The 21649-nt window shown below is 57.1% G+C and overlaps 2 protein-coding genes across 6 annotated transcripts; one reads left to right on the top strand and one right to left on the bottom strand.

The window, feature by feature from the left end:
• Positions 1-158: 158 nt before the first annotated feature.
• Positions 159-3073, top strand: PRAF2 (PRA1 domain family member 2). The gene is made up of 3 exons (XM_034649087.1): positions 159-466; positions 1617-1834; positions 2243-3073. Exons 1-3 carry the CDS (start codon positions 288-290, stop codon positions 2380-2382), a joined length of 537 nt encoding a protein of 178 aa, XP_034504978.1. The 5' UTR covers positions 159-287; the 3' UTR covers positions 2383-3073.
• Positions 3074-3509: 436 nt separating this feature from the next.
• Positions 3510-17731, bottom strand: CCDC120 (coiled-coil domain containing 120). 5 transcript variants are annotated; one of them, XM_034649078.1, is made up of 13 exons: positions 17569-17731; positions 13663-13745; positions 13366-13528; positions 10074-10173; positions 9807-9897; positions 9528-9661; positions 8741-8881; positions 8116-8410; positions 7700-7762; positions 7260-7434; positions 7031-7129; positions 5137-6054; positions 3510-3884 (listed from the first exon to the last, which is right to left on the bottom strand). In XM_034649078.1, exons 5-13 carry the CDS (start codon positions 9853-9855, stop codon positions 3521-3523), a joined length of 2238 nt encoding a protein of 745 aa, XP_034504969.1. In that variant the 5' UTR covers positions 9856-9897; positions 10074-10173; positions 13366-13528; positions 13663-13745; positions 17569-17731; the 3' UTR covers positions 3510-3520. The 5 variants fall into 5 exon arrangements, with proteins under 5 accessions (XP_034504969.1, XP_034504968.1, XP_034504970.1 ...); XM_034649077.1 differs by lacking the exon at positions 13663-13745; XM_034649079.1 differs by lacking the exons at positions 13366-13528; positions 13663-13745; positions 17569-17731 and adding an exon at positions 12639-13342.
• Positions 17732-21649: the final 3918 nt, after the last annotated feature.

Here is a 21649-nt window from a genome sequence, read left to right as displayed (position 1 = left end):
GGCCCAGAACAGCCCCTTGGGCGCCCCCACCTGGGAGTGGATGGGAGCGCCTCGCCCGGCGGCGGAGACTTGATTTCCCGGCAGCCCTTGCTGCCGTAAAGTTCCGGCGTGTCGCTGGCATTTCCGTTCACGTGCATCGATGCTACTGCGTAGTCCGCCTAGGTGGTGGAGGTAGCCGCCACTGGGCCCAGACTCCATTTCCCGGTGTCCCTCGCGGTGGCGCGGGGTGTAACGGGGGTTGTAGTCCGGCCGCTCTTCGGGCTGGTCCAGCTACATCGACCGGCAGGATGTCGGAGGTGCGGCTGCCACCGCTACGCGCCCTGGACGACTTCGTTCTGGGGTCGGCGCGTCTGGCGGCTCCGGATCCGTGCGACCCGCAGCGATGGTGCCACCGCGTCATCAACAACCTCCTCTACTACCAAACCAACTACCTTCTGTGCTTCGGCTTCGGTCTTGCTCTAGCTGGGTGAGGGAGAGAGGGAGACTCCGGCTGGCCAGGGACGCCTGTGGGGCAGGGAGTGTGGACCCGCGGGGTTTTGAGGAACGGGAGGGGGATGCAAGGCTGGAAGAGCGAGTTCTTTAGAGATGGAAAAACCTCCGGGGTATGGGAAGGGAGACTTGAAGGAAGTCGAACGGGGTTATAAGGAGCGCCTTGAGTGGAATATGGCCTGAGGACAGAGGGTGGGGAGGATGGAGAGTGTGAGACTGGAGGGGAAACTGGGTAAGGAGCTGGACCTGAAGATAAGGAGGGCCTGAACGTGAAAGTGGGGGTGGAGGGGGAGGACGTGAGTGATGGGGCCAGATTAAGGCGGCCTTGGAGGACTTCGGGTAGAGAGGGACAGGGATGTGGTCAAGTTGAAGGGTTGGGAGGGTGGGCTTGTGGAGGCTCTGGGCGTAGAGGGGAGCTGGGCTGTGATTGGAACGTTCCTGGAGCAAGTACATCTTGGGGAACTTGAACCAAGAGGGAGGACCCGGAGGTGGAAGTCCTGAGACCAGAGAAGGATGGAGAACCCGGAGTGACTTGGGCAGGGTTGGAAGTTAAGAGTGGTACTGAAAGCATGGAAGGGGTTCTAGCAATGATGGAGGGAGAGATCTGTAAGGAGTGGGGAACATGGATGGGGAATTTGAAGGGGAGGAAGTCTTGGAGGGATCTTGTAAAGACTGGGCCCGTGGAGAGGGAAATGTCTGGAGACAGAAGGCCTGGAAGAGGAATCTACAGGGTTGAGCTCAAAGGGTGGATTTGGGGGCGGGATGGGGTGGGGTTGGGGGGATTGGAGAGGAGCCCCGCGGGGGTAGGGCTGGAAGTAAAGAGCTGGCAAGGGCTGGGAGCCTGGAGGCCTAGTGGGATGAGAGGGCCCAAAACGGGAGAGCTAAGGAAGATAGATGGGACCGTGGGGATTGACAAAAAGGAAATGAGGGCCCCCAGGGCTCCTGGGAGTCGGAAGCCCTGGAGGGTGGAACCGTTGGGAGACAGGGCTGGCGGGAGTCATTTGCCGGGCTGGAGGGCCCTGGAGTGGGGGGAACCAAAGCTCTTGGGGCCCGGGACTGGGTGGACTTGGAGGCTGGGCAGCCCTCTCGCCGTCGGCCGGGCTAGCTTAGTTCCGTTGTCCTCGCAGGTACGTGCGCCCGCTGCACACCCTCCTAAGCGCGCTGGTGGTGACGGTGGCCCTCGGCGCGCTGGTGTGGGCGGCCGAGACTCAAGCAGCCGTGCGCCGCTGCCGCCGCAGCCACCCTGCCGCCTGCCTGGCCGCAGTGCTTTCCGTCGGCCTCCTAGTTCTCTGGGCCGTGGGCGGCGCTTGCACCTTCCTGCTGAGCATCGCCGGGCCTGTGCTTCGTGAGTATCCGCTGCCCTGCGATAGCCCAATAAACGGCCAGCGCTTGCGCATCCCGGCCCTAAGAGGGGGCTGGGACACCAGGCGGGCATGGCCACACCTCCTTTACAAAGAGCCTTCTCTGGCTTTGCCTTCCCTCTTCTGGGAACGCCCCTCTTACCACCGCCCTTTCAGGCCTCGCTCTTGGTGTAAGTGTCTTCCACCGGCCACGTCCTGGTTACCCTACGCCCTCCCTGGCCACGCCCCTGTTGCGAGGCTCATTACTCGGCCACGCTTTCAGATCCGAGGCATCCTGGCCTCTGACCACTCTATTGGCCTGCCCCTGCTCCAGTTCCCCTCATGTGGGCCCCCATTGGCTAGAAGCTGAGGTCTCATCCCACTGACCCCACTCCTCTCGGCACTGCCCGCAGTGATTCTGGTGCACGCCTCACTGCGCCTGCGAAACCTCAAGAACAAGATCGAGAACAAGATTGAGAGTATTGGTCTCAAGCGGACGCCAATGGGGCTGCTACTGGAGGCGCTGGGACAAGAGCAGGAGGCTGGATCCTAGGGGTCTGGTATCTGTACCTAAGACCTGGAGAATGCCACCCCCACCCTGGCCCTGTACTGGGACCCAGAGCTCCTTCCCAGCCCTTGAAATAGAGGGCCCCGTCCAGTTCAAAAAGCAGAGAACATCTGCGATCCTCCCCCTCTCCCAGGTCCAAAATTGGACTAGCCCTCCTATCCAGCCCCCATTACCTAGGGGACCACTCTTCCCCAGCTCTGAACTTGGGGCTTGGAGCCCAGAGCATCCGTGGCCAACCTCAAACTCTGGACCCAGAGATACTCCCCCACCCCCAATCTGGGACCCATCCATCTCCCACGCTCAGCCCCGAAAGCTGGGATCTAGGACCAAGGCATTCTCTTGAACCCGGGACTAAGGCTTTTCCAGACCCTCCCCCAGCTTTGAAACCAGGTCAGGGCATTGCCAAATTTTGAACCCGGGACCCAAGTGTTCCCAGCCCCCATCAGGACAGAGGATTCAGGCATCCTGACCCTGTTGAACCCTTCTTTCTGGGTGCCCCAAACACTCACCAGTCCCACTTGCCTCTCTCCAGCTCTGCTTAGGGATTCTGCCCCCCTCTCCAAAGTTCCACAGTGATGAGGACCAAGGGGTGGGGTGGGGGTAGCCCTGACCCAGAACGGGGCATATGTAATCAGTGTTACCGCAACAATAAAGGCTGTTGCATCGCTCAAGCCAGCGTGGGCTTCTGGGGTCAAGTCCGTGCATTTCAGTGGCCAGAAGTGGCCTTCCGCTTTTCAATTCTGCTGGACTCTTTCTGACTGGGTCTCTTTCTGTCCAGTGTGTGGACCGAGGGGGAAGCTCTCAGTTCCTTCCTCGAAGCAGTTCCCTCTGGAGCAGCGTTAACACACAAGGCAGTTAAGCACGGACTGTTTCCCAGCATTTGTATTACCGAGGGCTCCGGTTTGGGGCTGGCTGGGAATCTGAGCGCAGACAGGCCAGGCGTTGCCCCACATCACAGCAAGTAAAGCCAAAGTGGATGACATTGTCACAGGCTGTTTCCAGTGTTGTTGTTTTTTAAATAATCTGGCATCATAAAAATACATTACCTGGTCTTAACTACAGGTGTGGGCCCCCAAGGCAAGGCAGACAGAGGAGTGACACGTGGGTTCGGTTTACACATTTATTATAGAAATCCCCTTCCAGTGTGGGTAGTGTCTTGGGCCCAGATCCATTGGTAGAAAAAGAAAAGTTGAACACCAGGTAAAGGAGGTAGGGGGACCCCCAGCTCCAGAAAGTCACAGGTATCATAGAAAACACAGCTTGTGTAGATTTGTTTAAAAAGTGGTGGATGGAAAGAAAGCCAAGGAAGACGTGACGCAGCCTGTGGCCAGACGTCACCTGAGGATTTTCCCGGCATTGACCAGATGCCAGGTCCCACCACCGCAGCATCCCAGGACACAACACAGCCGACGGCTCTGCCCTTTGGCCCTCCTGCAGGCCCGGCTTCCTGACTGGGACAGATAGGGCAGAGGCTGGGGCATCTCATCCTGTGGGCAGAGGCAGCGGGCAGACAGGCGGACAGGGGCTGGGGCTCCCTCGGATACCCCTGGGGGGAGGAAAATGAACCCAAGCCCCCTCCCTAGACTTCAGTCCTTCCAAATGTGGGCAGAGAGCCCACCTCCCCAAGAACTGCCCTGGTGGGGGGCGGCAGGGAGTTCTGTTCACACCAGAGCCTCCTGGCTGCACTGAACAGGGCCCTGAGACCCTATATGGTCCGGTTTTTTTTTTTTGGGGGGGGGTTCCTGAATGGAACCGGCTGGGCGTGGGGACAGGAATGAACCCAACCAGGACGAGATCACAGTTTCCCTTTTATAAAACGTCTAGTGTTGGGGGAAGACAGTGAATACCTAAATCACAAGTGTAAACAGAAATGGAGGGAGGGGCCTGGAGTCCCCATTACACCATCACCCCTCTTTTCAGCTGGCTGAGGGCCCCAGTTCCCAGCACAGTGTGAGAGGGGAAGCAGGGTGTCAGACACCTTCAAGGGTCCACAAGGAGCCAGGGGCCTTGGAAAATCAGGTCGGCACCCCACAGGACTAAGCAATCACACCCCAGAGTTCAGCGAGGTCAGCTGTGTGCTCCCGACTAAAGTCGTGCCCAGGCCAACAAGGGGCATATCAGAAGGGGTCAGACCAGTGTCCCCGGGGTCTGGGGATCAGAACTGGAGGACTGCTCCCCCTCTAGCGTCAGGTCACTTAAACGAGCGCTCAGCTCCGGGGGGTACAGGAAGTCCGCGTAGTATCTTTAGAAGGGGTAGCAGGAATCCGGACAGGGTGGCAAGACAGAGAAGAGAGGAAAAGACGGACAAGACACAGAAAGAGAGGAAAAGAGGCTCGTTAAAGAGGTGGAGGCAGGCACAGGACAGCACCTTCAGGCTCACAAGCGTGGGGGCACGGCAAAAGGAAGAAGAGAAAGGCTAGGGGCCCAGGAGGCCCTTCCTCCCAGCACCCTGCTTTCGAGGCTCATTTTCAGCTGACATGCACTGTTTTGTCCAAATATTAGAATTCTTCTACAGCTTGGTAGACAACTGCTGTTGCTGCCGGGGCCCAGAACACCCCTCGACCGAGACCCCATGGACTCATGCAGGTCAGGCAGGGCCCAGGACCCTGAGCCGAGGCTGCGGCTAAGTTCTCTCGCGGTCTGAGTCATTAGATACCGGGACTGGCTGCTCCCCAGCCTGGATACCTTTGCCATCTGCCTCAAGAGACCCCTACCCATCAGTAAAAGCACCCCCCATACCTGCCGGAGACAGGGGGTGCCGTGAAACTCCTCGAGTGCGGGAGCGGCGCCTGGCTGGGGGCCCCATACAGCGCTTGGCCCACCTCATAGCAGCGGGCATGGAGGAAGGGCGGGTGTTGCGGGCCCACGTGGGGGAGCACAGGCCGCCGCTGGGGGCCGGCGGCCAGTCCCGAGTTGCGGATGTACCAGTCCCGCAGCCCCTCCAGGGCAAGGTTCTTATGGCCGCTGCGCTCGCCAGCTGGGGGGAGACGGGCGGGCGGGGGCACCCACAGCAGGGGGGTTGGGTGCACCTCTGGGCCCTCGGCGGCCTCCAGGGGCAGGCCACAGGGCTTGGTGCGGGCGGCACGGGTGTGGGGGTCCTTGCTGCGGAGGAGGGGGCTGCTGCCGTCGGCTGCATACACGGGTGGCGGGCCTGGGAGCACGGTGAGCAGCCCATCCCGGCGGGAGAGGGGTCCTGGGAGCTCAGGTGCAGGCAGCAGCTCCCCCCAGCCCGCCCCACCGCCGGCGCTGCGGGGCAGGCCCCGGTCCAGGGAATAGTCCAAGAGGAAGTCCCCGCACACAGGTGGGAGCCGGGGGGCTCCACGGGAGGCAGGGGCCGCTGAGCTAGGCCGGGCGGCCCGGGGAGGGTCTGGGGGGCCAGCTGTGCGGGAGGAGAAGGCAGGGGCTGGTTGTGGGCGCTCATACAGAACCTCGCTGCTCTTGCAGACCGGGGGGCCAGCGGCAGGGGGAGCCAGAGGCTCAGGCGGGGAGCCAGCTCCCCCACCGGCCGCCCGGTCCACAAGCAGGGCCTCAGAACTGTTGCTGCGACGGGTGCGGGCTGCGAAGAGGGAGGCACGGTCGGAGGCAGGGTCTGCCCGGGGGAAGCCCATCTGGGAGTCCTGGCTGCCGGACCACTGGCGAGAATGGAGGCCTTCGGGTCTGGGGACACAGAGGTGGGGGTGATGGGAGGAGGATCGGAAATATCAGGCTGTACCCCACCTCCTCCCGAGCTTTCACTTGTGCATCTCCGAAAGGGACCCAGGATTAGAGACCTCATGTATAAAGGGGTTGGGGGGGCGTAAAGGGCAGCGGAGGTTCTGTCCCACGCTGGGGGGCAGAGGGATGGAAGACGTATTGGGGGGGGGTATTAGCGCCAAGGGAGGTGCAAGCGTGTGCAGGGCTAGAGGGGAAAGACTGAAAGAGGAGGGCCGTTAGAGGGCTCTTCCCCACGCGTGGGGCCCCCTTGGCCTGAGAGGGTGTGTCTCACAGCTCCCTGTCCCCTCAACAGTGGGCTCCTAATGCCTGGACCAGGAATCCAACTTCCTGAACTCTCTGTCCCCCCGTGTGTCTGAACCACCCTGAACTATGAGCCTGACAGCCACCGTTCACAGGACGCCAAGTGCCTTCAGGAGAGGGACTTTGTTCTGCTCACAGCCTGGGAAAAGCAGGCGCTTAGCAAGTATTTGTTCAAGAAGTAGGAGGGTGCGGTGGTTAAAAGCGCGGACTCTAGAGTCAAGCCAGCCTGGGTTCAAATACCAGGTCTTCAGTTTATTACCAAGTCACTTAACCTCTCTGTGCCTCAGGCTCCTCACCCATAAAATGGGCATAGCGACAGCATCTACCTGGCAGGGGTCTTCCGACTATTTCATGAGTCGATACCGTGCAGAGCACGGATTCCCAGCAGATGTCAGGCGCCCAGTACATGTTAACCAGAACTTATTATGCCTACAGCGTCCTTGAGGCAGATATTACGCCCATCGCACAGATAAGGAGCCAAGATTCAGGGAAAGGAAGTGTGACTTGTTTCAAATATACCTTTCAAAGCCCAGCCTCTTACATCCCACACCCTTGGCTAATGCCCTCCTCGTCAGAACTGACAGTTCGGTCCTCACACCCACACTCAGAGTCCCCTTACTTGCAGAGCTGGGGGCCAGCGCCCCGGGTGAGGACAGGGGTGGCAGGCACGCTTCGCCCCTCAAAACTGGAGGCACTCCTGGGCAGCGAGCGCGTGGGGCTAGATAGAGACAGGCAGGCCCAGGTGAGGGTTCGGGTTAGAGACCATACCCGTCAGCAGGCCCTCCTGCCCACCCAAGCTCAGGATCCCCCTCCTGGCTCCCTGGGGCAGGGAAGGGGCTCACGCCTACCTGGTGGGGCTGGCCACAGAGTTCCGCCTGCTCTTCAGATCCCCATAAAGATCTGACGGTGGTGGCTTCCATGGGGTTCGCCGCTCAGGGCTGCCCCCAGATACGGCCCGCAGCTGGTCCCAGGCCTTGGGTGGCGAGGGGCGCTCGGCCAGAGGGAAGCAGCCCCGGGGCTCCTCTGGGAGGAAGGCGGAAAGTGGGGGAGAAGTCAATGAGGAGGGGCCGGATGGGCTACAGGCAGGGCTGCGGGCAGGGGCGGGGGGGGGGCAGGCAGCGGCGGGAGCTAAGGCATGAGGCTGAAACTGGGGAGATGAGCTGAGCAGCGTGAAGCAAGGAAGATGGGGGCCCCACACGAGGATGGGGCAGGGCTCAGGAGGGGTTAAAGAGGGAGTGGAGGGGCTGAGCATCAAAGGATGGGTGGGTTTGGGGGACGGGGTCCTCACCATTATCATGGCTGGCCCCAGACTCTGAGAGGGAGCTGCTCTCCGAGTGCAGAACGACGTCCTCTACAGGGGAGAAGGGGGACACCCGGACCTATCAAGGCAGGGCCTGGGTGCCGTCCCCTTCAGTCCCCAGAACGGTCTCCTCCCCGCCCCATTCCTTCCCAAGAACCCGCCTTTACCTGAATCCAAGACCACCGGACTCCGCGTTTTCCTGGGGCCACCAGGTCAAGTTCCCAGCGGCCCCACCCTTGCCAACAAGCCAGTTTTTCACGACTCCTCTTACGGGTCGGGTCCCTTCAGTCCTGCCCAGCTCCCACTTTTCACTGGCCCCCGACACTCCCCACCCCTACCCTGGCCCACGCCCGTGCTCCCGCTTTGGCCGCTGTGGGCCGCTGTGGGCCGCAGGCCCGGCTCACCTTGGCTGAGCTGAGCCAGGCGCGTGCCCAGGCACACCCCCTGTGCGGTGAGGGCCGCCCCCGGGGCCAGGCCCAGGGGCTGTGGCGGTGGGAGCCCCGGGAGGCCGAGGCGGGCCCGGAGGTCCCCCAGCTGCTCCTCCAGCTCGTGCAGCCTCCGCAGCGCATCTGCCTGCACCTGGCGCCGGCGGCGGCGCTGCTCAACGCTCAGCTCGGGGGCCAAGGCCAGGCGGCGGGCGGCGGCCGCGATCTGCTGCTGCACCGACACCTCCCGCTCCAGGGCCTCCAGAGCCAGCTCCTGCGGGGACAGGAGGGGACGGAGGTCAGCGCCGGCCGAGCACAGGGCCGGGCTGGGGGCAGAGCCCCGGTGGCGGCAGAGGAGGGGCCTATTCTGCGGTGGGGCTCCTTTCCTCTGCAGCCGGGGCTTGCCTCGGGTCAGGGTCTCAACAGACTTCTCTTACCAAGGGTGAGAGGCCCACAGCGGGGACCAGCACCCTCCCTCAGAGCCGGAACCCACCTTGCTCAATCGTTCCCTTCTCACCTTAGCTTCCCCCCGCCCCGCCGCAACCCCAACGCTGTCTCTGTACCTGTCCCACCCCCTTCTTGCTCCCCAAGCCCATCTGTTCACCTCGGCAGGGCACAGGGAGTGGTGTGCTGGGTTGGGGTGCGATGGAGGGTAGGCTCGGGCTGCAGGGGGCCGCCGGCGGACCAACTGGGGCCGTTCACCAGGCTCCAGCGGGCACTCGGGGGGCAGCTGGCCAGTCAGCTCCTGGTGGGGACAGGGGTCAGAGACTACCGAGGGTTAGCTGTGGGGAGTGGGGCAAAGCAGGAATGATTCCAGAAGCGACATAAGTCGTACTAGGAGTGCAGTACTGCTCAGCACCCCACGCCTGTCCCTTCTCCTCCTCCCTCACAGTTCGCCACCGGAGCTCCTCCGGCCCAGATCCCTGGGGGCAGTGGGCATGGGAGGTCGGGAGGCCTGCTTTGGAATCCGGAATTTCTTATTTTTTGTGCAGGCGACACAGTCTATATTACCGCTTATTAAGTCACCCTCCCCTTGGGGCCGGGGCTGCACGCTGTGAACTGCGTTATCGTTTCTGGCTAACTGTGTAGACGTTCACACCAAGACGGGTAAATCAAAACTGTCACTTCAGGTCAGGTTTTACTGGCGGATTTTGGAAATAACTATTGTTTCAGAGGGTTTGGGGCTTTCAAATTGCTGATAGGGAATTGGGGGCCTGTCCTGCCATATTTTACTGACTCTAAGACATCGAAATTGAGCTTTCAGGAGCTAGAGGGTGACAGCGAATCGACAGCTCAGACAGGTGGCTCAGCACTCGCCGCCCCAATCTGCCTAGCTAGGGGCCCCGGCTCCTCACCGTCCCCCCACCAGCCACTTAGGGCCAGGCCCTCACCGCCTCCTGGAGACACACTTTGCGGAGCTCCTGAAGTTTCAGGCTCAGGGCCTCCTGCAGGGCCCGCTGCCGGTCGAGCAGCCCCCGCAAACGCTCTGACTTCACCTGGGGAGCAGCCTCTCCGAACAGGGCAGCTGGACACAGAGGGAGCAAAGTTCCGAGCAAAGATCAGCCAGGGCATCCTGGTGCAGCTGTGGGGCCAAGGACCAACCCTCTCCAAGGAGCCAGGTGGTGACTCAGAGCAGGGGAAGAGGCAGAGAAGGGGAACCAGCCACCCACCTGAGGCATTGAAGGTAGGCGAGCTGATCAGCTGACCTTTGACTTCCATCCTGGTGCTGTCGAGAGGCCGTGGCTGATGGCTGCACAAGGCCTGGCAGTGACGCACAAGGGCCAGTAAGGAAGCATGTCCCGTGCTCCCCCCAACCCCTGCCCCTACCCGATGTCCCGCACCCCCGCTGGGGGTAAGGAGGACCCTGACCCCGCCCGCCCGATTGACCTGCCCTCTCAGAATCTGTGTCAGTGTCTGGCCCCACTGGGCCCTGGTACCTGGGTTCCCTTCCCATTGAGTGGAAGCACAGCACGTGGGGAGCTGGGCAGACTTAAAACGCCTCCTCAGAGGCCCATGGGCCGCAGTCGGGAGTCTCGCCTAGGGAGGGAGAATTAACGGTACAGATTCAAGCAACTCCAGCAGCGGTGGGCACCGACGAAGCACCTTCCACGCCACACTGAATCTTCCAACTACCCTTTGATGGCAGTTCTGTGATTACTGCTCCCGTTTCCGAGATGAGGACAGTAAGGCACAGAGGGGTGAATAACCTGCCCACGAGCTAAGGATGTGGCTCAGGGCTACCCCTCCAGCCTGACTCTCCCTCGCTAGAGCTGTTTCAACCACACCAATTCCTCATAAGCTCCCGGCCCAGCAGGCCTCAGGGCCTTTGCCCAGACTGCGGCTGCTGTCTGGAGTGTTCTTACCATGTCTCACCTCTCCAGCCCCCGGTTCTCACTTACATGCTGGGGCTTACATGTCACTTCCAGGGGTGGGCCCCCACCCAGGTCCCGTCACAACTGCTGTCCAGCAAGAGACTGCTTCCCTTGGACATTTGCGAGGACAAGAAACATAGCTGTCCTGTTTTCACGGTATCTCTGGCACTGAGAACACTTCTGAGTGCGCAGCGAGTGCTCAGTGACGGCCACTGCATAAGTGAGAGAACGCCAAGGGGGCCGAGCTAGGGGGCTAGCCCAGATCTGTGGGTCTCTATTTGTCCCTACTCCATCCTGCGGCCCCGGTGCCGCAGGGAGACTGTTCACTTACCCCAGGACTCCTCCAGCCCCTCTGCCCACCCCAGGCCGTCCTGTACCCAGCAGAGGGGAGTCACCCCGCTGCGACAGTGAGCAGCAAAGTCCACAGCTGCAGATAACAAGCCTCCTGCCTCCTGCTTCCTTCTCTGCCCCCAGACACCCTGGCTGACCACAGAGCCTGCCTTGGCTGGCCGCCAACCCTGCCCTCGTCCCCTCCTCTGGAGTTTGCTCCTTCCCTCCCACATCCTGCTCGGTCCCCAGCTGGGGAGCCAGGTGACATCACCTCCCACCACCTGGCCTGACCTCCGGTGGGCGGCAGGCAACTGGGAGGGCCTCATGAGGCCATAGAGGTCCCCTCCCCTCCTAATCCCCTGTTTGTCATGCCGTGGTGGCCAGGTGTGGAAAAGACCTAGGCGGCCAAGGAGGTGTGGGTTCGAGCCCCTTCGCCATCTATCCACTGTGGGATGCGGCCGAGCGGCTAATATGGTGCCACCAGTCCTGCTACCGGCTCCCGGAAAACAGTGGTTCCCTGTCCTCAACCTCAGCAGCAGGGGTCAGTCCCCAGAGCCTTTTTGCACACCCAGGCAGCAACGTGTGATTTGCAGATGCCCACCCTTCAAGGCCCGACATTGCCCAGCATGGCAGGGTTTCCTTGAGGTCCCGGCTCAGCCTCTTCAGCCCCTAAGCTCCTGGAGCTCCTTCTTCCCCAGCCCCCAGTTGAGTTTGAGGAACTCTCCCAGGGCTCCACCCCAACAGGAACTTCAACTCCTCCCGGGTGGGCCCATTCACCAGGACTGGTCCCACATCCCACGCTGGGCTGCCCTGAGCCTTCCTTCCCTAGGAGCTCGTAGCATCCTGGAAGTCAACATGGGGTCTAGACAGGAACCCCGACTCCACCCTGTCAGCCTGACCTCGGGGACATAGCTAGGGCCTGAGTCATGGGGTCACTGGGTAGGCTAGACACAGGGTCAACGCCCCACACCCCCACACCCAGCTCCCGAACCTCTGCTTCCACTCGCCTACCCTCTGCACATTTGCCTTGGGGTCCAGAACTGCCCCATCCCCACCTGGAGATGGAGAGAAGGGGGATCCCAGCAGTCCCCTTCCCTAACTTCCCCCACACCAGCCACTGAGTCTCGTCCCAGGATGGGCCGCAGCAGGAGAGCTGCAGAGGGTACCCCCCCACACACCCAGAGGCGGGCCCAGCAGGTTTTTCAGGTCTGCCCTTCTGACACTACAGCCGAGAAAGAAATTCCTGGCTGTAATGACTGTTTACAACCAAGACACCTCACCTGGGTGGCACCCTAACACCCTCAGTGGGACCCCCCATTTCCCTATCTTGCCACTTATCGAGGCAAATACAAACTTCCGGTGTCTGGGACTGTTCCCCACACTGCCCTAGAGCCCTCCCCAACCCCCACTCTGGGTGAACAGATGGGGACCAGGCAGGTGTCGGGAAGCAGTTTCTCAATAGCCCCGTCTGGGCTGTCCTGAGGGGCTAGGCCCCAGGTTGCAGGAAGGCAGAGGCTACTCCCCAGGGGGGGAAGGGGGAGAGGAAGTAGGGGGGACAGTGGAGAAGGGGGACTCTGCTTCTCTTCTTCCCCATCCCTTCTCCTTGTTCATTTCTGGCAAGGAATCGGCTTCATGCCAGGAGAGGAAATTGGGCATTTTGGGCTTTGCTCCTCTACTCAGGCCCTCCTTCTCCACTGTACCCCGCGCACAGACCTGGCTTTCTCCCATGGAAAGCCTCAGTATACCCTATACCCTTCTCCCCCCACCAGGCCCCTGGGCCCCCTGTTCCCAAGTGCTCACCAACGCCAGAGAGGTGCTGTGGGGTGGCCTCAGGTACCTCAAAAAAAATAGTTGTCTCAACCAGGCCCTGTTCCAGCTGGTAGTGGCAGTGAGCAGTGTGAGCACAGGGGCGGGTGCCTGGGCTGCCTCCCACTAGGCAATAGCCCAGCCTACCTGGCCAGGGACTGGGCCAGCCCACACCTCTTAACCCTTGCCTGCCTGTCACCAGGGCTCAGGACACCCTTAGGGTCAATCTCAGGGCCAGGTCCCTTCAGGGTGTCCAGCATGGCCAAGAAAAGAGCCCAGATGTCCCAGCTCACCCCAGTCACCTAGTACAGAGCTAAGGAAGAAGGGCTAAGGGTCGTGGGAGTGGGTTTGCCTCCTGTGCTACCCGGGGGCCCACAGCAGACCCTGCCCACCCAAGGGTATTACCTGGGAGCTGGGGATGGAGTTCTGGGGACTTGTTAAGCACACGGGTGTAAATCAGGTGTGTGTCTCCCGGCAGCAAGCCTCACATGGCTGAGGCCCCTACCCTTCCCTCCCAGGGCAAGGCACGGGTGGGAGAAGGTCTCGGGCAACTGCCACCCCCACTGGGGTAACAGTTTCCCAAACTGGGGACAGAGGAGGTCAGCTTTTGCAAGGAAAGACCGGGGCTTCAAGACCCTACCACCTTCTGCGCCTCCAGAAGAAATCATCCCAGCAAACCGACGAAACGTGCATGTGTTCACCCCTCCTGGTCCCTACAAACCTGGGAGGATGACGCAGACCCGCCTCTTCATTGCCAGCTCGTAGATGTGGAAGCTGGGGCTTGGGGAGGTGAAGAGGCTGGATTCCGATCACAGAGGCTTAAGAGCAGGTGGACTCAGAACGCACCAGGCGGGTCCCGGGCTGGAGGCCGACTGAGGCTATTCCTGCAAGGGAGGAGGAGTGGGGAGGGGGCTCATGGCTCTTCACATCCAGGCTGGCTCTGCCCCACTCCTCCCCCTTGGGCATTTTTGGCCAGGAGTCCAGGAAATTGAGGGCTCTTGCCTGCCTCGGCACATACCACACATCCTGTGCTCCATTTGGGACCATCTGCTCTGTGACCTCAGGGCCCAAGCCCAACCCGGGCCCCTGCAGCAGCCCATGCTGTGATGTGAAAGAGCAGAGTGAGGAGCGCTCCCTCCCCACTTGGCAGGGGGGCCCGAGGCCGGAGGGGAGGGCTGCAGCAGCAGTGCCCTGCCCCGTGTATGCTATAGATGTGCTCCCGAGGCCTCCTGCCACCCTGCCCACCTTTCTTCCTGGGGGTGAGACTGCTGGCATGGGACACAAAGGCTCCTTTCATCCGCCCCCTTCTCCCCCCTTCACTGCCTAGGGCTGGTGGAGGCAGCAAGATAAGGTGGGTGGCTGAGTGTCGATGGGGGGTGTCCCCTCAGCCATGGCCTCTCCCACCTCTTGTGGGACAGCAAGAATGTTGGGAAGAGGGACACTTATGAAACCAGAGCTGAGAGGGCCGAGGGTATCTGGCTGGCAATGCAGACTGAGTATCAAGGCTTGGCTTTCCTCATCAGTAAAATGGGTAAGCAGTGGTTACAGCGCCAACGGAGGCCAGAGTCACTTTGGAAGGCATTTCAAAGTACAAGGAAACCTCACACCACGTCATTAATGACTGTGAATAACAACAATAATAAACCCATGCAGTGGTGGGCTGGGGCAGGAGTAAGGAGGGGAGAGCAGGTAACTGAGCCTTTTGGGCCAGGCAGACAGGTGGGGCAGAATCACCCACACACATCGTTGTCCTGCCAGATGGCCAACCTCTAGGCCCCACCCCAGCCGGGACCTGAGCCTCATGTGGCCTCATGTAGGGGTAGGAAGCGGTGGCTCTGGGATTCAACTCCGCTCTGCCACTTATGGCTGTGTGGCTGCCTGGACAAGCCACTTATCCTCTCTGTGCCTCAATGTCTTCATCTGTAAAACGGGGGTGATGACAACAATACATACTTCACAGGACTGTTGTGAACATGACATGAAGTAAGACACTTAGAGCTTGCTTGGGACAGTAACTGACCTTTGGTAAGTGCTCGATATATATTGGCTGCCATAATTACAATATTCCTCCCAAGCCAAACTCAAGAATCAAGTGTGTGTGTGTGTGTGTGTGTGTGTGTGTATTCTTTTTTTGAGACAGAGCTGGTATCCCTCAACTTCACCTGATAAATTTGAAACAGAACTGTTTTCCCTCAAATAAATTTGTCCAAACTCTGACTATCCAACATCAGGAACTAAATGCATTCAGATGCACTGTTGAGACAGAGCTGGTATCCCTCAGCCTCCAAACCCTCCCTACTTGTCGTCCAGACATTGAGCCCTCCCTAAATATCACACCAGACATATTTGAAACAGAGCTGTTTTCCATCATGATCAGACCTCTCGATACTCAACATCAAAAATGCAGGAACCAAACCTATTCAGATAAATTCTCCAAACGGTCACAGTCCATATACAGGAACTGAATGGATCTGGATACACCTTTGAGATAGACTTGGTGTTCCGTACTCTCTGAGCTTCCCTTACTCACCAGGCAAAATGCAGGAACCGAATATATTCACACAACACAGTACTCTTACAATCCCAACTCCTGTCACTGGAGCTCAGGGAAATGAATGGATTTGAATATATTTTTTAGCTGAAGCTGTTATCCCTCATTATCTGAACCCTCCCCACTCAATATGTAAAATGCAAAAACAAAAAAACCCCTTCAGGTAACTTGGTATCTTTCACCATCTGAATTATCTGAGCTCTCCCTCTCAGAAGTCAGGTGCCAAACAGACATTGGGACAATGAAAAACGCTTGTGTTGTTATTAATAGGTTTGGATAGGGGCGCCTGGGTGGCTCAGTCGGTTAAGCGTCTGACTCTTGATCTCAGCTCAGGTCTTGATCTCAGGGTTGTGAGTTCAAGCCCTGAGTTGGGCTCCATGCTAGGCGTGGAGCCTACTTAAAAAAAAAAAAAAAAAAGGTTGGATCAATGTTTCAGGTAAATGAGATGGGTCTAGTATCTCGTTATTCAAGCTCTCACTACTCTCTATGACAAATGCAGGAACAAAACACAATTGAATAACACATTACATTCTTGCTCTCCAAATTCTCCCTGCCTGTCCTCAGAATCAAGGAGATTCAGTGAAAGAACCTTGTATTGCTCTTGCTGTTACTGTCACTACTGGACAGGACTGATTCTAACACCCAGTGACACACCCACACCCCCTACACACACACACACACACACACAAACACACACACACACACACCTGCCCCACAGAGGTGGGATGGACTTAGCACTGAAATTTGTATTGCTTACAGCTGAGAGAAGGGAGACAGACCCCCCCCCCGCCATCCCACCCCTACCACCCTGAAGCCTCAGGCCTGGAACGGACTTTTTCAGGCCGGGAAAGTAGAGATCATGCACACCCAGGATCAGGACTAGGAGATGGGGGTGACATGACACGGAAGAGTCACACACACTCCTGAGTCCCCCAGCCCGGCATGTTTGCTCGCCACACCTCCCACCTCGACATGAGGCAGCCCCCAACCTAGCCAGGCTGGAAACATGATCCAGACCTCACAGACTCCCAGAGAGTCACTGAATAATTTAGGGTGTTCTTTCGCACTTGGGGAGGGTGGGGGACGTAGGAACAGTTCCATGCCCTCCTGGGGCAGGGAGACAAATGCAAGCTCTGCATGAGATCACTGGGTGGGGATGAAGGACATCACATATGAAAACCCCCTTAGCCACACAGGGCCCACAAGGCTGCTTGCTCTTGTTCATGCTAAGAGAAGCATTTGGGATGGACTTGAGGTCACGGGAACAGTGGAACCTCCAAGTTCAGGGGAAGGGTATAACAGGATCCCAGTTCTTCTGGGCTGAGAGGAGATGGAAAGTGGGTGTGAGGGAGAGCTGAACAGGGTGGAGGGGTGTGGTAAGGGGTAGAACAAGGGCCTGGGGTTGGGAGGGGATGAAGGAAGAGAACAGGAAGGAGTGTAGGGGGCAAGACAGAATCAGAGTCATCACAGGATGGAGGTCAGGAGGCAGGACAGAGAAGGGGCCAAGACACTGGCCAGGGGATGGGATGGAGTGAGGTTCCAGACAAGGGTCAGAGAAAAAGTAGGGGGCAGCAAGGAACAAAAGAGCAGGGCAGGGTCAGTATAGAATAGTCAGAAGACATGATAAGGGACAGGCCAAGACGGTGGTCAAAGAAGGGGAGAGGGAAAAGAGCAGGTTCAGGATGGAGGTAAGGAACAGGGAAAGACTGGCACAGTATAAGGATAGGAATGAGGACAGTGATGGGACAAGAGAAGACTGGGGGAAACAACACAGGGCTGGGGGCAGGGACAGGGCAGGAAACAGAGGGATGGTCTAAAGGGGGTGGACCAGGTTGGTGATGGGGAGTCAGGAGGGGACCAGGAGAATAGGACAGGGTGGGGAGAAAGTTTAGAAATCAGAGGTCAGGAATCCGGACAGACCTGGATCAGACTGCGGTTAGGGGTACAGGACATGACTAGAAGGGGCTGGGCAAGAGTTTAGGGAACTGGCAGGTCAAGCATCAGGCCAGAAACTGGGATGATCTGGGCAAGGCAAGGTGAGCTTCAGAAATGGAACAGGGTCAGGCCAAGGATCCTGAGAACAGAACTGGGTGGGGTTTGGGGTCAGGACTGGTTTTAAGGGAACAAAACAGGGACTGAGGATCACACCAGGCCAGAATATGGTTAGGTCGGGGGTCGGATCGGAGGTCCTGGGGCCAAGACCGGCCAGAGCTCGAGGTTAAAAAAATGATGTAGTCAGGTCAGGTAGGGGTCGGGAGTGAGACCACAGGGTCAGAGGTCGCGGGTGCGCGCGCAGGTACATCCCCTGTCGGCGTTTCCGGGCCCTCACCCCGCCCTATCTCCTCCCTTCTTCGCCAGGCAGGCGTTACTCACCGAGGGTCCTCGTCCCGCGACGTAGGCGGGGTCGCTGCAGGCCGGGAGGGCTAGTAGGTGCGCCCCTCCCTCGCCGCCCCCCCGCTCGTCCCCGGCCTCGCGCTTACTCCCCTTCCGCGCCCTGCCCGTGGGCCGCGTTCGGCCCCGCGACTGTTGNGGGGACGGGGGGCGGGGCGCGAGACCACAGCAGCGGCGGAGACCTAGTGCGCAGGCGCCAGTTTGGGTCTTCGATTTTCCTGCCCTCGGAGCGCCAGGAGCGAACCAGCTGGGAGCGCGTGCGCACACGCTTTCTCGAGGGCGGCGGAGCTTTCCCCCACCGAGGCCACGCCCCCTCAGTGATAAGACTGGCGCCCCTCACCCCAAGTCACCCCCCAGCAGTACCCCAAATTGCCTTGTGTCAGCGACCACCACACCTCTAAACTCTTCTCTGAACTTCTGGGTCTCCAAACCACCCTCCATCATCCCCCCAACTGCATCCCCAAACTATTGTCCATTGATCCCAAGCAATACCCCCAATCCACCCTCCGCGGGCTCCCAAACTGTAGGAATAAACTACCCTTCTCTACCCCCCAACTCATTCCCCTAAACCATCTGCAATCAGCCCTGCAACCATTAACCTCCAAAGAGTCCCTCCCCCACCTACCCCCAGTATGCACTGAAAACACCCCCATGGACCCCAAATGACTCTCCATGACCCTCCTAACCATACTCTGCAGCCCAAAACTATGCCTCCAAACCGCTCTTCAATGACCACTATACCCAACCTTGTCTTAAATTACATGCAACGAACTAAACAGCTTCCAATTTTGTCCATACCACCTAAACCACCCTCCAAAAACTCCCAACGACACCCTAAACTGCCCTATAATAGTCCCCAATGTTATCTGTAAACATTCCCCGTTTACATTCCCAGGCTCCCAACTACACCTCCAAACCACCCTCCAGTGACCCACCAAACCCCTTCAGTCTTCCCTTTGATGGCTCCAACAGTAGCCAAACACTTTTCAATGGCTCTCAATTATATCCTCAAACTGTCTTTGATAACCTCTGAGCATCATCCCTCCAACAATCACCAAATCTACCCCAAGCTATCTGCATTAGTTCCCTGTGGCTGTTGTGATGAATTTCCACAAACTTCGTGGCTTACTACCTAAGAAATGTATTCTCTCACAGTTCTGGGGTCCAGAAGACCACAATCAAGGTGCCAGCAGGGCCATACTCCCTTCAGAGGCTCTAGGAGAGAATCTGTTTGTCACCTCTTCCTACACTGGCGACTGTCAGCATTCCTTGGCTTGTAGCTACATCACTGCAATCCCTGCTTTGGTCGCAATTGCCATCCATTCTGTCTGTGAAACCTGCCTCTACTTCCCTCTTATAAGGACACTTGTTATTACAATTAGGGTCCCCGTGATAATGCAGGATAATCTCCCCATCTCAAAATCCTTACCTTAATCACATTTGCAGATGGCAAAGTTGTTTTTCTTTTCCTTTTCTTTTTCTTTCTTTCTTTTCTTTCTTTTTCTTTTTTCCTTTCTTTCTTTCTTTCTTTCTTTTTCTTTCTTTCTTTCTTTCTTTCTTTCTTTCTTTCTTTCTTTTTTTGCCATCTAAGGTACACTCACATGTTCCAAGAATTAGGATGTGTATATCTTTTGGGGACCATCATTCACCCTACAACAGTATATACCCTTTGGCCCCCAAAGATACACACCTACCCCAATTGCAAAATACATGTACCTCATCCCAATACCCTCAAAAGTTTCATCCATACATCAACTCAACTTCGAAATCTCGCTTTAGTATCATCAGCTCAAAGGTTCCAAATTTCATCATCTAAGTCAGGCATAAGTGAGACTCTGGGTACGATCCAACCTGAGGCAAAATTCCTCTCCATCACCCAACTTGTGAAACTAGAAAACAAATTATCTGTTCCCAAAACATAGCTGTGGGACAGACCTAAGATAGGAGTTACAGGCATTCCTATTCCAAAAGGGAAAAATGGAAAGAAAAAAGGTGTCACTGGTCCCAAATAATTTTGAAATCCAGCAGAGCACATTCCATTAGGTTTCAAGGCCTGGGAATAATCCACTGTGGCTTGAGGCTCCCTCTCTGGGCCCACAGCTCTGCCCTCAGAATCTCTAATCCTTTATTTTTGAAGGGTAGCACATGTTTGCTGCTGAGTAGTTTTAGCTCTGTGTCCTTCCAGTAGAATGTTGGGAGTCCAACATCCTTCCTTGATTTCCTCCTGTCTCCGTTTCTTGCAAGCCAACCGGTTAGTGTTTCTGGCAGTATAACATTCATTCTCAAAAATTTTGTGGGTCTTCTAGGGAAGTCACGAGGATTCACACCATTAGACAAGAGGGTCCTCAGCAAATTTTTCATGGATGATTCCATCCCCGTTCCCGACTTCTGCTGAAATGGTTGAGAGGATCCATGAGTCACACATCTAATCTCTTTAGTACTAGCAAAAGGCTGTCCAGCCACACCTTTGGCTCTGTCTCCAGAACATACTTTCCTGATAGTAAGTCTCCTAAATTCTGTGTCTTCTGCAATCTGGACAGCTGGAGAATTTTCCAGATCACCAAATCCAGGATCCATTTTGCATAGCAGTTCTTCTCTCAATCTGTCTCTTTCCTTTCACATGTTACTAAAGGCAGCAGGAAGAATCCAAGCAGCACCTCCAGCACATTCCTCGGAAATCTCCTCAGCTAAATATCCAAGTCCATCACTCACAAGCTCTGCTTTTCACACAACCGTAGGACACAATTCAACTATGTTTTCTGCTTCTCTCTATATAATAAGCATTGGGGCCCCCTGGGTGACTCAGTCGGTTGGGCATCTGACTCTTGATTTCGGTTCAGGTCATGATCTCAGGGTCGTGAGATTGAGCCCCACATCAGGTTCTGCACTCAGTGTGGAGTCAGCTTGAGATCCTTTCTCCTTCTCCCTCTGTTCCTCCCCACCCCACATGCATTCTCTCTCTCTCTCCCTCAAATAAATAAGCCAATCTTTTAAAAAAGAGGAAGAGACACCAGGAATGCACGTGCATAAAAGAGAGGCCATGTAGGGACACAACAAGAAGCAACTATCTGCAAGTGAGGCAGACAGTCCTCATCAGAAACGAATCCAGATGACACCTTGGTCTCGGACTTCTGGCTTCCCGGACAGTGAGAAAACAAATTTCTGTTGTTTAATGCGCCCGGTCTGTGGTATTCTGTTATGACAGCCCAAGCAGACTAGGACAAAACGGCAATCCCGCATCCAAGTACTAAAATCTGTATTCGTTTCCTGCAGCTGCTGTAACTAGTTACAACACACTTGATGGCTTCAAATATAAGAAATGTATTCTATTTCTGGGCCAAAAGCCCAGAGTCAGTTTCACTGGGCCAAAGTCAAGATGTCAGAAGAGCTGTACTCACTCTGCAGACCCTAGAGGAGAATCTTTGTGTTGCCTCTTCCTGCTTCCGGTGGCTGCCTGCATTCCATGGCTTGTGGCTACATCGCTGCCATCTCTGCCTCAGTGGTTGCAATGCCTTCTCCTTTTCTTCTTCCTTTTTTAAAAGATTTTATGTACTTATTTGAGAGAGAGAGAGAGCACAAGCTATTGTGGGGGGGGTGAAGGGACAGAGGGAGAGGGAGAAGGAGGCTCCCTGCTGAGCAAGGAGCCCAAGTGGGGCTCCATCCCAGGCCCCTGGGACCATGACCTGAGCTGAAGGCAAACGCTTCCCTGATTGAGCCACCCAGGCGCCCCTGCCTTCTCTTTTTCTGTCAGAGCTGCCTCTGCCTTCCTTTTATAAGGACACTTGAAATTATAATCAGGTTCCATTCAGATAATCCAGGATAACCTCCCCATCTCAAAACCCGTAATTAAATCACATTTGCAATGCATTCTTTGCCACATAAGGTAACATTCACAGGTACCAGGGATTAGGACATGGACACCTTTTGGGGGGCCATTAGTCAGCTGACCAAACCATCCTATGACAGTGAACAGCTCTGTCTTTAATAACTTTACAGAAGACTGAACTCTGCCTCTAATCACTCATTATCTCCCCACAGTCCTTTCCAATCCCCAATGGTATTC

The sequence above is a fragment of the Ailuropoda melanoleuca genome, chromosome X (genome assembly GCF_002007445.2).
Source record: "Ailuropoda melanoleuca isolate Jingjing chromosome X, ASM200744v2, whole genome shotgun sequence".
Lineage (NCBI taxonomy): Eukaryota > Metazoa > Chordata > Mammalia > Carnivora > Ursidae > Ailuropoda > Ailuropoda melanoleuca.
The sequence above is the reverse complement of the archived record's forward strand: the minus strand, read 5'-3'. Positions and strand labels throughout refer to the sequence as shown.

Excerpts from the sequence above, each read along its gene's own strand:
- PRAF2 (XM_034649087.1), top strand. The coding sequence starts at position 288 with ATGTCGGAGGTGCGGCTGCCACCGCTACGCGCCCTGGACGACTTCGTT. Across the intron at positions 467-1,616 it reads TTCGGTCTTGCTCTAGCTGG|GTACGTGCGCCCGCTGCACA; the intron begins GTGAGGGAGAGA and ends TTGTCCTCGCAG. Across the intron at positions 1,835-2,242 it reads CATCGCCGGGCCTGTGCTTC|TGATTCTGGTGCACGCCTCA; the intron begins GTGAGTATCCGC and ends CACTGCCCGCAG.
- CCDC120 (XM_034649078.1), bottom strand. The coding sequence starts at position 9,855 with ATGGAAGTCAAAGGTCAGCTGATCAGCTCGCCTACCTTCAATGCCTCA. Across the intron at positions 7,763-8,115 it reads CCTGGCTCAGCTCAGCCAAG|AGGACGTCGTTCTGCACTCG; the intron begins GTGAGCCGGGCC and ends TCTCCCCTGTAG. Across the intron at positions 7,435-7,699 it reads TGGGGCCAGCCATGATAATG|AGGAGCCCCGGGGCTGCTTC; the intron begins GTGAGGACCCCG and ends CCTTCCTCCCAG.